Here is a 17,144-nt window from a genome sequence, read left to right on the forward strand (position 1 = left end):
CCTCTGCTCTTCATATTATCATTAGAGACATTATTAACGCGAATTAGGCGAAATTCAGATATAAAGGGATTAACGGTTAAGAAAGAGGAATTTAAATTGCAAACATTTGCGGACGACATGATTTTCTTCATTGAAGAACCAATAGATAGGGGACTAAAATTGATGAAAGAACTAGAGAAATTTGGAGCAGTAGCAGGACTTAAAATAAACAGGAAAAAAACCAAATTAATGACCAAAAATTTAACAGAAAAACAGAAAATAGAATTAGAAGAAACAATGGAAATACAAGTGACAAAGAAAGTGAAATATCTAGGAATTTGGCTAACACCACACTGTAAGTCACTTAAAGAAAATAATTATGACAAATTGTTACATCAGGTAAAGAAAGATTTAGAATCATGGAGTAAACTTCAAATTTCACTATTAGGTAGGATTGCCACCATTAAAATGAACATTCTCCCCAAATTTCTATACATATTCCAAACGATCCCAATTAAATTACACAAAAAGTTCTTCGAAGAACTTAACAAAATAACCCTCAAATTTATTTGGCAAGGGAAAAAACCCAGAATAAATGTAAAAGCAATGCAAGATATGAAGAGCAGAGGAGGGTTAGCAGTCCCAAACTGGGAGTTATATTATATGGCCACCTCGTTAGTTTGGTTGAAGGACTGGGTGAATTTAACTAATAAAAGAATATTATTTCTAGAAGGCCACGACTTACAAAGGGGGTGGCACGCTTTCTTATGGGACGTAGGGAAAACCAGTCAAAAATATTTTCATAGACATTTAATTAGAGACGCGCTACTAACAATTTGGAAGAAAATACGGAAAAAACATTACATAAAAATACCAATATGGATTTCAACAATGGAGGCGATGATTCACCCAAACAATCTGGAAATTACTAAAATGATTAAATATAAAGACTTATTGGACCCACAAGGAAATTTGAAATCGAGGCAGGAAATTCAGGACCAGGGACAAAAAATTGATCAATGGGTTTACCTTCAGATTCAAAGTAGGTACAAACAAGACAAGAAAGAATTTGGAATTAACAACAAACTTCAACAATTAGATAAAATTTTATTAGGACCGGACAAAAAAAACATAACAAAATTTTACAATTATTTACTAGAAACAGAATTAGAAGAAGAAATTGTAAAAGGGAATATGATTGCGTGGAGTCGGAACGTAGGACGTAGTATTACACTAGCGGAATGGGAAAAAGTTTGGGGCAGGAATAATAAGATCACAAAATCGGTAGCATACAAGGAAAATCTTTATAAAATGTTTTATAGATGGCATCTCCCTCCTTCGAGACTAGCGAAGATGCACCCCAACATGAGTCCGTATTGTTGGAAATGCAAGAAAAAAGAAGGAACCTTTTTCCATATGTGGTGGACATGTACAGAAACCCAAAATTACTGGAAGAAAATCAAAACTTGGTTGGAAGAAATTACAAAAGATCAGATCGAATATAAACCAGAGTCCTTCCTACTAGGGATCTTTGACAAACAAATTTCCAAAAAGCTAAATACATAACAATACATATCTTAACCGCGGCCCAGATTAGCCTTCGCTCAATATTGGAAACAACATCAAATTCCACCAGATGAAGTGATTATTGATAAAATTTCAAAATGTGCAGAAATGGACAAACTGACTTTGGCACTAAAAAACAAAGATACTTCACTATATTATGATAGTTGGAATTGTTGGTACAATTGGATTGATCAAAGATAAATTATATACCATAAGGCATAATACTGATTTAAATATAAGGTTAGAGTTAACAAATCTAAGTCTGATTGAGCTTGCTGCCCCTCTCCCCGCCCTCCTTTATCTCCATGTGAATTAGAGAGTCTTGGTTTGGGACACTTTCTCAGATTACAATTATGGCCCAGACTCAGATTTCTTTTATCTAACTGTTGTTATCACTTTTGCCCATTTTACACAATTTAAGACACTAGGTATTATTTTATAGCTCTACATAGCAGAGGGTTAGGTTATCTGTGGGACTTAATGATAGCATCTGCTCACCCTACCAGGTTACAAAGAGTGCCTCCGATCACTTTCCTTATATGCTGCTATTTCTTTCTTTCTTTCTTTCTTTCTTTCTTTCTTTCTTTCTTTCTTTCTTTCTTTCTTTCTTTCTTTCCTTCCTTCTCTTTCTTTCTTTCTTTCTTTCTTTCTTTCTTTCTTTCTTTCTTTCTTTCTTTCTTTCTTTCTTTCTTTCTCTCTCCCTCCCTCCCTCCCTCTCTCTCTCTCTTCCTTCCTTCCTTCCTTCCTTCCTTCTTTCTTTCTTCCACCTGATTTCAAATTACTCCAGGTAATTAACAAATCAAAAATATTAAAAACAAAGGGGGGGATGCAACAATGAACAAAAAAGAAGAATAAAAAAAAATGGCAAGGATGACAACAAAAAGGACAGGAAAGAAAACAAACACACATAATCCAAACAAGCTTCAATCCCCCTTGCCAAAGGCTTGGGCGAAGAGCCATGTCTTTAGGATGCCTCAAAATACCAAAAGCATGGATCTAGGAAGCTCAATTTTTTTGTAGTAGCCCCTACCTACCCTGAGGAAAAGTCTTTCCCCTGATATCCAGTAGGTCCCCAGCTTTTTAGCTTTCAGGAATGCCATTAAGTGTTAGGTTTTCCTCCAAGCTTTGGGATAAGGTAGGTTGGAGCCTGGAGATCACATTGTTCAATGGATTACAGATTGCTGGCGTTTTACTGTCTTTGGATTTTATAAATGTGAGCCACCCAGAGTTGGGTTTCATAAGCTAAGCGGCCATATAAGTCAAATGCATATATACTCATCAGTCATCGTAGGCCAAAAATACATAGTTATGCCTAACTAATCACAAAAAAGGGAAAGTGGGATATCCGTTTATATAAATGTATCTGCAAGTCAAATACTCCAAGACAGTTTCAAACAGGTTTAGTAAACAAAAACTGTTACAAAGTATGAGTTTTATATCTTTTTTCCCCTTCACATCCCAGGTAATGGAATGTGCTTTCTACTCTCTGTGAAGACAAGAGTAACAAAACTTTTAGATTGGATTGTACGTTTTTCTGTGGAAAACATTTGGAACTAGTTGCCAAATATAGTTACAAATCACTAATGAATGGAGGAATTAACTCAAATAGGTAAGCATAAATAGTAATAGAAGGTTAATATAGCTTATGTCATGTCCTATAAAACTTTCAGACTGGGAATTTAATGGTTTAGTCATTCAGTTTTCTTTTACCAAGGGGAAAAGTTTAACTTTAAAGTAAGTACTGAGAAAAGTTTAACAACTAATGTCTACAAATTGGAATATTATCTGCGTTGCACAGATTGATCTTTAAGCCTAGATCACAAGAAATATTACTAAGAAATAATTTCCTAGAGTTTATGTAGGAGAAAGCACAGTATTCTAGCATTAGCCATTTTGAGGGTTTGATAACAAAATTTAAATTTGGCACAGACACCAAAAGCTCTTGTACTCTAATAATGAGCTTCACATTATCTTAAGAGTTGGCTAGATTCAATTTTCCATCTGCTGCATTTTAATTGACTGATTAATTGATTGATAGATACTGCTTAGCAATGACAGTAAGCAGTTTACAGAATTAAAATATAATTGCATCAATTGCAATCAATTGTCCATGGTACAAATACAAAGTCATGTTTCCTGGTGTCAACCTCTTTTCCTGTAGTATTCCAACAATGGGTACTACAAACAAGTTTTCACAATTAAGTGTCTTATTCAAGTCAATTCTGATTGGAGAAAGCAATCCTAGCTTTTAACCCATGAAGGATCTCAGAATATTTATGATCAAGTTCCATAAGGCGGATACACACTGAATTCATTGCGTTAATCGAATCTAGAGATAAAGGTGACCAGTTTCACTATAGCTATGCATTTATTTTTAATGCTGGATTCTTTTGCAATTTGCACTCAAGACATCCTTGAAGTCCAATATTGCTTCTTCCACCGCAAAGATTAAGTCATGAGCTCATTTTTACGACTTAACACCCTACAGCATTCTGAACTTAATTTTTTTAGCAATTGCCTAATTAACATTGGTGGAAGCCTCTCCCCAAAAGCACCACATAGTAGAATTAATCATTTCATTATTTCAATGGCTAATTATGTTTGAAAGGCCAAATGTAATAAAACAAGTTACTTTTAAAGTGTTAGCTTTGAACTTTTGAGAATATGATTAAAGGTTTATACAATTATTACCCTTTATCTTTCCCCTTAAAGTCCTAAGGCCAACCAAATAATAGAGATTAAAGCAAAAGGAATTAAAGAAAATAATTACTAAAAGAACAAAAGCAACCTTAGCATCATGGCTCCATGGAACAGATTACATAGCAGGGGGTCAATTGTCAATATCAGAAATATCAAGCAGGTCTTACAATACAGTAATTCTAAATTACATTTTTGAAAGCTGCCAAAAATGCAACTGTACATGACAATTATTCCAAACAGAGGTTGATCTTTTTCAGAAGGATTGTTCACCAGGTCTAACATGGTAATGGTTTCCTGAGAAGGATTAGTATGAGAAAGAAACCCTTAGCTGCTGGCAGGGATTATTGTTCCTTCTCCTCCCACTTCTAGAGACTTGATTAAACCCACAAAAAGCTTTGAGGGCATACAGTAATCTATTCTTTTGTATATCACTGCATACAGCTTTGCAGGATTTTGCAAGGAGGAGTCGTTCTACTATTTTCTTTCTTCCTTTAGGATTGCTCTCTAATGGCTTTAAAAGGGAAATCTGTCCTAAAGTAATTGTTATTTTTTTTTAATTTATACATAATTTTCTATTAACCTGTTTGAACTTGTGAGTTCCATTTTAGAAAGAATTTCTGTAATCAAAAATTGAACAATGGTCAGAGAGCAAAAATCTACATCTTATACAACATGACTGAACTATATTATTAAAAATCTAGAATAGCTAATAGGCTATTAAATGCTACCCTGTTTCTCCAACAATACGGCCTCCCCCAATAGGAAGTCCCAGCATGTTTTATAGGCATGAAATGAAATTAAGCCCCTCCCCCAAATTAAGGCCTATATTAAAACATGAGAAATGGGGGAATGGTGGGGGGCTTGCCGTTAGGAAGTACTTTTGTTGCACACCCGGATATGGTGCTGCCTGCGTTGACCCGATATGAAGTGCCCCACCAACGCCGAGGTCAACATTCAAGCCATTGCTACCCGCCCGCCTGCCCGAAGATGCAAGGGGGAATTAAGTCACCCGAAAAGACAGCCTAGCCATTTTTTCGGGGCTCAAAAAAAAATAAGACCCAGCCTTATTATATGAGAAACATGGTATTTAAATCCAGAATTAGAGACATCTGAAGAATTACCTGCAGGACTAATCAAAAGAGCACGTAAGAACTGGCTTACCATTGTGAGATATTTCTTTGGTTTTGACAGATAAACTATCTTTACCACTGCCTTGCCTTCTCTATCTCTGCAGTTCATCTTTGACAGCAGATCTATAGATACTCAGATGAGTACTCATGACAAATTCTAGGATATGTGTAACAATCTATCAAAGACTATTGAAAGAGAGAAGAAGACAGTATTGAACACTATCAAAGAGTGCCCCACTAGGAAAGCAAAAAATGAACAGAACGGGAACACTGACTTGACGTGCATTTTGAAAGGTTATTTTATGTTGACATTGTGATTAAATAAATTATTCTGCCTTTTGTTGTCAGCATTTCTAAGTCAAAGATGGTGTGGATGGTGAAGAGAGCTATTGGAAATAAAAGCAAGCAGAAGAGAATAAAATAGGTTAATGAGATGTAAAAATGCACAAAAACGCTGAATTTCTCCTGGTCATAAACCAAGTCATCTGTACGAGGGGAAAAATGAAGAGCACCAGAGCTGCAAATGTAATCATTAAGCTGGCATACAGACCGGTGAAATTAATGCACAAACGAAATGTAGGTTAAGTTAGTTGCCTCAATCTAGAGATCCTTCCAAATCTATTATAGACAGCGTGTACATAATCAACATCAGCAGCCTTAATGTTGCCAAATCAGAGCTGCAACACAATAATGGAGGGGAAGAGGGGGGAGTTAATATAATGTTCTTTTGTACATGCCTAATTATTTTCAGCATTGAGAATTCTTATTCGCTCTCTTTAAAGAGGGGCGTGTTTTACTTTAAAAGCATTGCAAAACTAAGCTTTAAAAGCACAGTGAGTATGCAATTTATTTATTACAACTTTATTTCAATTTATTTATATTTGGCTGGGATATTTGGATGCTGGGAGTCTCCAAATTTACTCAGTTGCTAACCTGCACTTAAAAAGTCTTATGACTGAAGATAAACCAAATCATGGGGTAATATTACAGCCACTTCATTTACTTGAATTCTCTCCTTTAGAAAAGAAAACAATTTGCCCAGATTATATATCACTGACTGGTTTATACAGTAGCCTCCGAAGGCAGGCAATCCAACCAACTCACTTAGGCGAAGGGAAATTAAAAGTTATCATCATCACTATCAGTTGCAGGGAGCAATTTATCATTTTTTATTTCTCATTGGTATCATGCTCCAACAGCATGAAGCTAGAGCAGATACAATTAGGCAGCTGGCTACAGAAGTAGGAGGATAATGTGCTTTTGATGGAGTTTATTCAACCATGGAGATGACATGCTTGTAACACATGCAGGAGAGAGGGAGAATGAAACAATCATACGTTCCAGCAGCAGAAATACTACTTAAACATTTAAAACAGTACTCCTTCAATTGAAACAATTCAGAACATGGATGTAACCGAATGATCTTTTTTCTCAAGGGGGAAGATCAAAGAAAATGTATTTTGGTTATTTGTAATGCTCATGATCATTTTCCATCTCTAAAATACAAAACAAAGCAAAACTAAAAACCCAGAATACTGGTAAGAGAATATCTTGAGTATTATTAACTGGACCTCATACAAATGCTTTTTTAAAAAACAAAAACCCTAAAATTAAATTTGCATTCATTTTCTTTTGAATTTATACCTGGATTTCATGTTATCTTTCATATACTGACAATGTTCAGTTTTCTTCTCCCTTTTATTGGTTTCTTACAAGATGAGGTTGCAAAGAATCATGAAGATAAACAAACAGTAGGGAAATGTAGTTACAAGCAAAACAATGTGAAACTGCTGAGATATGCGTTTAGCTTCTTGCTTACCTAGTTCTAAATCTCAGCAGTCTAGTGCTACAAATTTGTAGGAAACACAACAAAGCATATTGTACATAAGGGTCTATTTTCTAGTCTACACAGTTGGGATTAGTTTTATTTTTACTTTTTTGCCACCAATGTACTGAAATGATGCCCAGTGAATGAAATGACTTTATGTTAGAAGAATCTTAGTGTCTCAAAAGCTTTGTTATGATCAATTTGTATCTCATTTCACCTGAAGCTAACTATAGCTGTGCTGATATGGACATTTTTTAAAATATTACACATGAATGCTCCTTGACAGTTTGCACTGTGGTATTTTGATGTTTGATACACATAGTGTGTGTGTGTGTGTACACACACATATACATATATATACAGTATATACAGTATTTATACAGTATACAGTATTTATACAGTATATATATATTACATACACACATAGTACATATATTATATATATGTATACATACATTATATATATATTTTATACATACATTAAAAGCACAACTATAATGATGTGGGAAAATACCCGAACAAAGCCGAATACCATAAATGTAAGTACCCGCGAAAACTTAAAACACACACACACACACACACACACACACACACACAGAGTACATATATATGTATGTATGTATGTATGTATGTATGTATACATACACATACACACACATATAAATGTGCAGTTTTGCACATTTGGGAGGTTCTGGAATGAGGTGGGCATTAGCTTTCAAAAACTAGATAGGTTTGAAGGATACTGTTTATTAGGATCCATTCAACTTCAAGTTCACATCAGATTTAGATACTCTGTTATCCTGGATGATGTAAGAAGATGGATGGATAAGTGCAAACGTGTTAATTCTTCAGGACCTATGGAGACAATTCTTTGTCTTCATATGGCTTCTAAAAAGTGCAGTTCCCCAAAAAAGCAAAAACAATTCAGCAGCAAAGATAACTAGATTATTATTAAAAATATGGACTATTCATAGGAGAAAGCACTGCAATTTCAAAATAACAAGTACCATAAAATTACAAATACAGATGTAAAAGAGGCTGGGAAAATAATTATAGAAGGCAGTAAAAAGTAAAGTAGTGGTTTATAATGAGCCACACTCACTAATAAATAAAGAATCTCAACTATCTGGTCTAAGTACACTACTGAAGATAGTAATTCATATATTCTGCAACAAAACACAGTTAAGCTTCTGAGTACTGTAAATAAGATGGAGGTAGACAGAATAGAAAAAAAATTATTATCCATTCTCCTGCCCAAACACTACAATGGCAGGTATTTCTGGGGCTTGAGAAACATTGAAGGGCTCCCTAAGCACATTGAATATAAGATTGTAAGATTATTATATTCTTTCAACGTACAATTCTACCCTTCAAGCCTTTTAAGAATCGAAAGCTTTCTGAAGATATTTCTCATTAACCACATGGGTTTTTAAAGATCATGGCATTTCTTGCCTACTAAAAAGTAGAGCCCAAACCTAAGCTGAGGGCTTGAACAATGCTAGGAAAATGGCACAATATCATAATATTGGCTGTCAATAAAAGATAATGCAAGTGCTTAGCCAAGCTGAAAGTCTGGTCTAATTAAGCCTATATCCTCAGAACAAGGAAGGCAGATGTAGGTAGATGGAGAGGACAAAATGTCGAAAAAGTTGAAACAAAAAGACAAAAATACAATCCAATCCTATAACACGCCTCCCACTGGACACAAACTTGATTAAAAAAGAAATGCTGGATATGCAGGAAGCAGTAAAGATTACACTAGAAACAATTATTTTTGCCATTAAATCTCCCTTTAGTGTAATCTCAATGTAACATACCTTCCCTAAAAATCCAAATACCTTAAAACTAATATTTTGAGAAAGGTAGATTTATTGTTACAAAAAAACTAAAAGGTTTTTCACACCTTTTCTGGACTCTATCTCCATCTTTCCAAGTGGGGTATATCTCATCCTGCTGTACTAAATCAGTACTAAATCTACTTCCCATAAATTGAGAAAAGAAACAAAAAATTGCCAAATCATTAAATTATATGGTAGTGGTGGAAGAAGAAATTAAGGCCACCAACCAATAAAAAATAAAGGCAAAAGCTGAACTCAAAACACGAAATAATGGATCATGGACATTCCCACAGACACAAAAGGTGCCCAATCTTTTGTTTCCTAATCTTCAGAGGTACATAGCAGCATTTCTACATTATACCTCATGTAATTACAGCTTCCAAAAGGTCTTTATATTAATGAATTTGATTGCTCTGCCCCTCTACTGGAACATGGGTATTTTAATGCCATATCTGGAGTGGCTGCTATATGTCTAGTTTAATGAAAAGGACTAGGGGGTGACATGATAGCAGTGTTCCAATATCTCAGAGGTTGCCACAAAGAAGGAGTCAAGCTATTCTCCAAAGAATCTGAAGGCAGGACAAGAAGCAATGGGTGGAAACTAACTAAGGAGAGACGCCACCTAGAACTAAGGAGAAATTTCCTGACAGTTAGAACAAATAATCAGTGGAACAATTTGCCTCGAGAAGTTCTGAATGCTCCAACACTGGAAGTTTTTAATAAGAGATTGGACAACAATTTGTCTGAAATGGTAGAGGGTTTCCTGAGCAATGGGACAGCAGTTTTTCTCAGCAGGGGATTTCCTAAGCAGGGATTTGGTGTAGAAGACCTCCAAGGTGCTTCCAACTCTGTTATTCAAATAAGAAGCAAAACAAATTGAGATCCCCGACCCTTCATTATATAGTGGCTACTTCAATTACCTCTGAATATTACTACATTAAATACTCAAAGAGCACAGTGTTGATTTTAGTAAGCCACTCTATTCAATCCGCCAAGAACTGACAAAAGGATACAATCTAGTCATTTCGATACAGAATCAAGTCTAGAATTGCAATTTAGATTTATTGGTGTTTCATTTCAATTCCCTGGTATATGTTTTGATCTATTAATAATATACTCTAACACGTTTTACATACTGATAAGCCATGGAGCAAGACCATAGATGTAAATATTTGATTATAGGTGCTTCTATCTGTGGTGTTCATGTCTGATAGATTCACATAATATACGACTGTTATGCACATTGCCTAGTTTATTTTCTATACTGATTTTCAAGTCGACATGTGAGAAAAAGATATATAGACTGGTGAATGATATAAAATTGTACCTTTGATTGGTACTGGATGTAACTATCTACAATATATCAGGTTGCTATGCCATATTCAAACAAATAAATGGCAAAAATACAACAAAAATAACAAGGGTTAGCTATGAAAGAAGTCTAAGTGAGCAGATGTACCTCTAAAATAGAATGTGAAAATGTTGCCTAAATGCATACTATTGTACTATTGTTTGAATGCATTACTAGATTTGTTGGAGAGGTAGGAGGGTGGATGGGTGGGGGGAAGTTAATATTTTGCACCACCTACTGGAGAGAATGAACGATTATTTCTTTATGATAGAAGGAAACTGACAGATTTTTTCCAGGCTGCAGCACTATATATATTTGACTGGAAATGTCACACAAAATCACCTTCTCAGTTTTCTAATTTACAAAATGTTGTAACTACTCCATGGATTTATAAATCACAACATCTTAAACCTTAATTCTTTTATTGTAAATCTAATCAAAACTGAGGTTCCAAAATCAAGCAAAATATATATATTCGCCATCTCCAACAAACACTACATATATTCCACTATTTATTTACTGCTCATATCCTTCTGGATTACAAGTTCTATAGGGACCTTCAACACCATTTAATTACTCCTCTTTTATTTAAATTTCCGTGGCACTGGTAGCTTTTATTTGCACTGTTAAACACTGTTTTCTGTTAAACAAGTAAGATAAAATGTATTTCTCTAACGTAGCAAACTTTTCTTAAGTTATGTATAAACTTTGTGCACAAGTGTTTAGTAACAGTTCTTGTTGTTAGGAGATAGTTTTGTGTTGTTCATTTTATTGATTGTACTTTTATTGGTCAAGGACTGAAAAAAAGTTTCTGTCTGGCTACAAATGATGAATAAATCACTCAATAGCCATTTATTTACTGCAAGATTAGGCAGCCTGATATGATGAATAGACTGTCAATCTCTGACTAATGTCTGCCATTTCATCAAAAAGTCTCATCATAAGATGCCAATAATCATATATTAAAAAGTTCAAATAAAGTCAGGCAACCTGTTAGTTTTTCTGTGTAGTGCCACAAAAATGTAATAAAAGATCAATAACTCCCAAACCTTACATTCCATTCTAGGACAGGAGAATATCAATGTCTACAAAACAATAAAATGAAAGTTGGAAATGGATAAAGCTTATATCAATTGAAAAAAAGGAAATATGCAGGAAGTATTTTATATAATCTTGAATAAATCTAAAAATGCTTAGTGGGATTACAGTTAATTCTGTCTATCCACAGATGGAATGGAAATCACTGGATCCGCTCTCTTTTCTGGGGCATTGAGGGGTTATCTGAAGTAAATTTTGGGAAAGTAGAACAAGTCACATTTCCATAACGTTAATGAAAATTACAGAAAACAAGCAAAAAGGGTTTTATAAAGGCAAGAGTATTATATTGGTTAGTTTTAAAGGATAGGGTTTTTTTATGAAGTATAAAGCCACAACACAAAGCTAAAGTATAATATGGTAAGATAAAAAGATTTATTAGGAAAAAGAAAAGATTACAGTCAAAGACTCAAGAGGAACAGTTTAACTGTTGGAAAGACAATCAATCAAGAAATAAGTTTAATCAGCTTGAAGATAATGCCACATATCTGCAGCTCCCAAATTACATAAACCAAACAGTGGCTTTTATCAGCAAACAAAATTTTGTTAGCACAAACAGAAGATTTTTTAAAATGAGGTATCTGATCCCCAGAAATGTTTCTACAAGTGAAACAAAACTTACTGTACACAACGAAGTCTTCCTGACTGTCAAAATAAAGTCAGATGAAAATTCCAATTCTGGAACTGAGACAGCATGGCAGTCTATTCGCTGCAAGGTAGAACAAATATGAGTTTCAGGACCAAACAAAAGAAAGTCATATATGGATTTTGGAATGGCTGATAACTATTTTAACTTAATTCAATCTTACAAGTTTTACAGTAGAGTTCTCAGTCCTCCCAGATGGAACAATTCTATGGGAGGAGTGTAAGATGCACAAATGCACCATCAGGGACACCTGGAAAAAAGTGCTAAACACCAAAGACTCCCCTCCCCTCCCCCTTTGTATCAAAAGCATTTATCTCAGCAAAACTTGTTATTTGTAAGATCGATATATAATTATATGTGTGAACTCAAGCCAATAATACATAATTTTGCTCTCAGTTTTGAGTTTAGGACTATTAATTGCTTTTTTAATTGCTGCTCTCCAACACTGTGTGGTGAATGACTTTTGAAAATGCTAAAAGTAGCTTGCAATGCAGTTTGCATAACTTTAAAAACCCTCCGTGCTGAGTAAGGATCAGAAGATACCCTTTTTCCCATTGCATTATTCATTGCTTCATATCTCAGTGATATGTTGGATTGTTAACTTTTCTTTAAAGAACAACAACCCTTTTAACATTTCCCTTATTTTAACAGGTCTGTCTCATAATGTGGTACCTAGAAGTTGGCCTTCTCAATGGTGGCACTCCAGTTATAAATGCCCTTTCTCTTGAGGTAAACTCATTTGGTTTCTTTTCCATTGTGTTTTAAGCAACAAATGAACACATGCCTGTCTTCTCTAGTTTTTGCAGGGCAACTATTACTCCAAGGCCAGTCTTCCTTTCCAAAATAAAATTTCTTTTAATTGATGTATTTCAATTTTTGTTGCCTTGTTTTATGACAGAATTTTTTAAAAAATATACACAACTCTTAGTTTGGGTACACTGTAAAAATATGTTTTTTTAAACTTCAATATATGTGAAAATAGTATAAATGATTTAAGATAGAAGTGAATCATGAAAATTGAGAGTTGTTATATTTTCTCTCAAAGTGTACAGTGAAAATAACAATTCTTCCACTGTAAAAAATAGAATACCTTTCCAATAACAAACAAAAATGGCCTAACCAAATAAATAATCCATTTTTCCAGTTAAGATAAGGATGAAACAATGATTATGAGACTCAGACTAAATACTTACACCTAATATTTCATATAGAAGACATCCTAAGACTGGAACAAACTACCAGAAGCTTGAAATCTATCCTTGAGTATTTTCAAGAAGAGACTAATATTTATTATATATCTATAATGGAGCCAGAAAATCTATTCTCCTCTTTATAGCACAGCAATTCTATTATACTCATTCAGTTTACAAATGATGTTCAGCAATTGTTCAGCCCATAAAATAAAAATATCCTTGAAAATGTACCCAGTTCAGTCTTGCATATTAACAGATTTTCATGAACGTAAATAGAGTATGACAAAGGCATTATTCATATTCACCCACATTTGACTGCTGAATGTATGTTCTTCGACATTGCATGATAAATAAAGCACATTTTTATAATTTCCTGGGTATTTCAAAATCACCATTTCTGGAAAGCTGCTATTAATCTTGGTTATTTGCTCATAATGACACCCTTGGTCAATTCTTTAGTTTTATCATACAGAAAAATAAGTTTAGAATGTAAACAATTATCTGAAAGCTTTTATCTACTGTGATTACATTCGGATATCTTCTCAGTTTTAAAACTACAACTTGGGTTTTTTTGTATCTGTTTTTTTGCTCTCTTTGAGTCAGTGTTGACTCAAAAGACTGTCTAGACTGGTCCCTGTATTTTTAACATGGTTTCAGAAGTGTTTTATCACTGCCATCTTCCTAGGGCTGAGAGCTAGTGAGTGGCCCAAGGTCAACCAGCTGACTTTGCTCAGGTTAGGACTAACATTCTCTTGGGTTTCTAACCTGATGCCTTAACCATCATACTAAACTGACTTTAAAGCATCTAAAATACAATTAGAGAATCCATCATCATAGGCATGATGATGGCATCACTTACCGGAACCCTAAACTACAGGATCCCTATTTTTCCAGAGGAATAAATTTGAAACAAGGAGGTTTTGTATATACAGATAGTCCTCGACTTACAACCACAACTGAGCCCACAATTTCTGTTGCTGAGTGAAACATTTGTTAAGCAAGGGTTGCCCCCATTTTATGTCTTTTCTTGCCACAATTAAGTGAATCAGTGCAGTCCTTAAGTTAGTAACATGGTTGTTAAGTGAACCTGGCTTCCCCATTGACTTTGCTTGTCAGAAGGTCGCAAAAGGGGGATCCCATGACCCCAGGACACTGCAAAGGTCATAAATATGAGCCAGTTGCCAAGCGTCCAAATTTTGATCATGTGACCATGGGGAATGCTGCAATGGTTGTAATGGTTGAAAAACAGTCATAAGTCATTTTTTTCAGTGCCGTTGTAACTTCGAACGATCACTAAATTAACTGTTGTGAGTTGAGGACTACCTGTATTTGGAAAGTGCTAATAGATGAGATTCTGTAACTATAATTTGAAATCTGAGTGTCGTGCAACCTATTTTGATCAAGATGAGGTAGCGTTAGCAGCAGATCAGACTTTCTCACCCTAGCCATCACCCTGGATTTCAACTGCCATGAAATATAGTGCAGTGCAATATTGTGTCTTTCTTCTGTACTGTAACAGGAGAACCAAAGAAATGATCTTTCCTCCAAATCATTTGACAGCTTCAAAATGCAAATAAAGAAAATATTATCACGTTTTAGAAAGTTTAGTTTAGTTTAGTTTAGTTTATTGTCATTGCACCTCATACAACGAAATTAAATGCCATATTCAGTGTACATTATAACTATAAAAATAAAACACAAACACACATCCTTCACATTCTATACAATTGAACTGAAAACCCAATATTGAATTAATATCATACTACTACTAAGTAGTAGTGGTGATGTCTGCAACGAAACAACCAAGCTCAGAAAGCACCAAGGACTCTACAGTGACAGTGACTCCACAGCTATTTTCTAAGCATGTGAACATGAATATCTGCTCAGGAAAAATGGGGAAATGTTATTTTTTTTTCTACAAATATGTAAAATAGAAAATATTAATTAACCATAGCTCCAGAAAATATGGTTTGCTAATCGTATCAAGAGAGAGCTTGTGAAGAAAAGAGAAAGGAACACAGGGTTACGATGTCACTGTTTAATTTACGTAATAGGCCAGGGGTGTCAAACTTGCGTCATCATGGCAGTGTCATGTGACGTATCACAACTTTTCCCCCCCTTTGTTAAACCGGCCATGGGCATGGCCAGTGCATGATGCATCCAGGCCGCAGGCCACGAGTTTGACAGCCCTGTAATAGAACTTGGGTGAAATTACTGCAAATGAGCCCAGACATCTGTAATCAATAGTTGAGTGGCAGATAACTCTTATTCCCACCCACCCCCGACAGGGGATTAGGAAGCAAGGATGGAAACATACTATCAAAAGACTAAAACTCTACAGTGATAGTTCCGAAACTTAAACACCATGGACTTCATATTGCTATTGACCAAGAAACAAAAGTCACCATATTCATCTTCTATAATGACAGCTTTATATAAAGACAGTTCACAAAGAGAATAAACGAAACGCTATTTTTTTCAGAAGATGCTATGCTTTGTCACGATACCTTGATGATACAAGCTTCAGATATAAGAGTCCTCGAATCTAAGACTTCCACAACTGCTTCAGGCATTACCACCTTTTTCATGCAGGACATATTGAAGCCATATACATCATCCCAGAAAGTCAATTGATCGGTATGCTTAGCGATATCACTTACGGCCACCAGGCTAATGGTACACGAGTCAGGATACACTGCAATCAGATAAATGATTCAATAGTGAGGACTGTGCAGGAGCAAATTCTGTACCAAATGCTGTTAAAAGCCAAATGCTGTTAAACATGCTGGAGGAAAACAAAACATCTAAATTCAGCAATTCTACAGCTACATCTCTGAAATAAGATTCTCTAGGACTAAAAAAGACATGCGCTTCGATGAAAGGTGAACAAAAAAAGCTGTAAAAATTGTAGGATATTCTTTTGCTGGGATATGAAAGGGGAGGAGAAGAGCCTTCAGTCTACCAGAGATATAACCAAAACATAGAGTATAAAAGAGCAAATACAAACTTTGAACTGGTATACAGGTAGTCCTCAACTTACAGCAGTTCATGTAGTGACCATTCAAAGTTACAACGGCACTGAAAAAAGTGACTTATGACCATTTTTCACAGTTACAACCTTTGCAGCATCCCCATTACCACGTGATCAAAATTTGGACATATGGCAACTGGTTCATACTTATCACCCTTGCAGCATCCCAGGTATTCTGTTCTGAGAAAGCGGCAGGGAATAACAAGGCGAGATAAGCTAATCGGTTGCCAACGGTTTATTAATGCTAACAGAGAACAGCTCAACTGACTGTACGGCAACAACAAATAGGGCATCTGTCAACTCTTATATACTGGCTGCTCTGGCAAGGCAGCCAATCAACTCTCAGGATAGAGTCCTCTGTCTCCTCCGGACTGAAGACTTTGGACACGACACCAGGTGCAAGCAAAGTCAATGGGGAAGCTAGTTTCACTTAACAACCATGTTACTAACTTATGAACTGCAGTGATTCTCTTAACAACTGTGGCACAGGACAGAGTGCAAAAAGGTACTAGACAGCTAAGTCAGTAATAGCAGAGGAATCTCCAAAGGGACCTCTCCTACAGATCTTAAGGCCCATACAGGTTTGTAAAAGGAGAGGTGGTATCGTAGACCGGTATTTTTCAACGTTAGCAACTTTAAGATGTGGGGACTTCAATTCATTACATGCTGGGGAATTCTAGGAGTCAAAGCCCATTCATCTTAAAAGTTCCTAAGGTTGAGAAACATTGTCTTAGGCAGTCGAAGTTTGTGCTCCTTCAGGATTTGTGATTATGAACTTTATGTGATT

At 35.3% G+C, this 17,144-nt stretch overlaps 1 protein-coding gene across 2 annotated transcripts in view; it reads right to left on the minus strand.

The window, feature by feature from the left end:
• The window catches only part of PRMT3 (protein arginine methyltransferase 3), a 74,348-nt gene that overhangs the window by 12,953 nt on the left and 44,251 nt on the right, over positions 1-17,144 (minus strand). For both annotated transcript variants that reach the window (XM_087951107.1, XM_026664753.2), the window contains 2 exons: positions 15,834-16,021; positions 12,110-12,196 (listed from right to left, as the gene is read on the minus strand). In XM_087951107.1, the coding sequence (XP_087807233.1) occupies positions 12,110-12,196; positions 15,834-16,021 (275 nt within the window). The remainder of the gene's footprint in view (positions 1-12,109; positions 12,197-15,833; positions 16,022-17,144) is intronic.

The sequence above is a fragment of the Notechis scutatus genome, chromosome 1 (genome assembly GCF_049901735.1).
Source record: "Notechis scutatus isolate UNSWTSFEM ecotype Mainland chromosome 1, rNotScu1.2, whole genome shotgun sequence".
NCBI lineage: Eukaryota > Metazoa > Chordata > Lepidosauria > Squamata > Elapidae > Notechis > Notechis scutatus.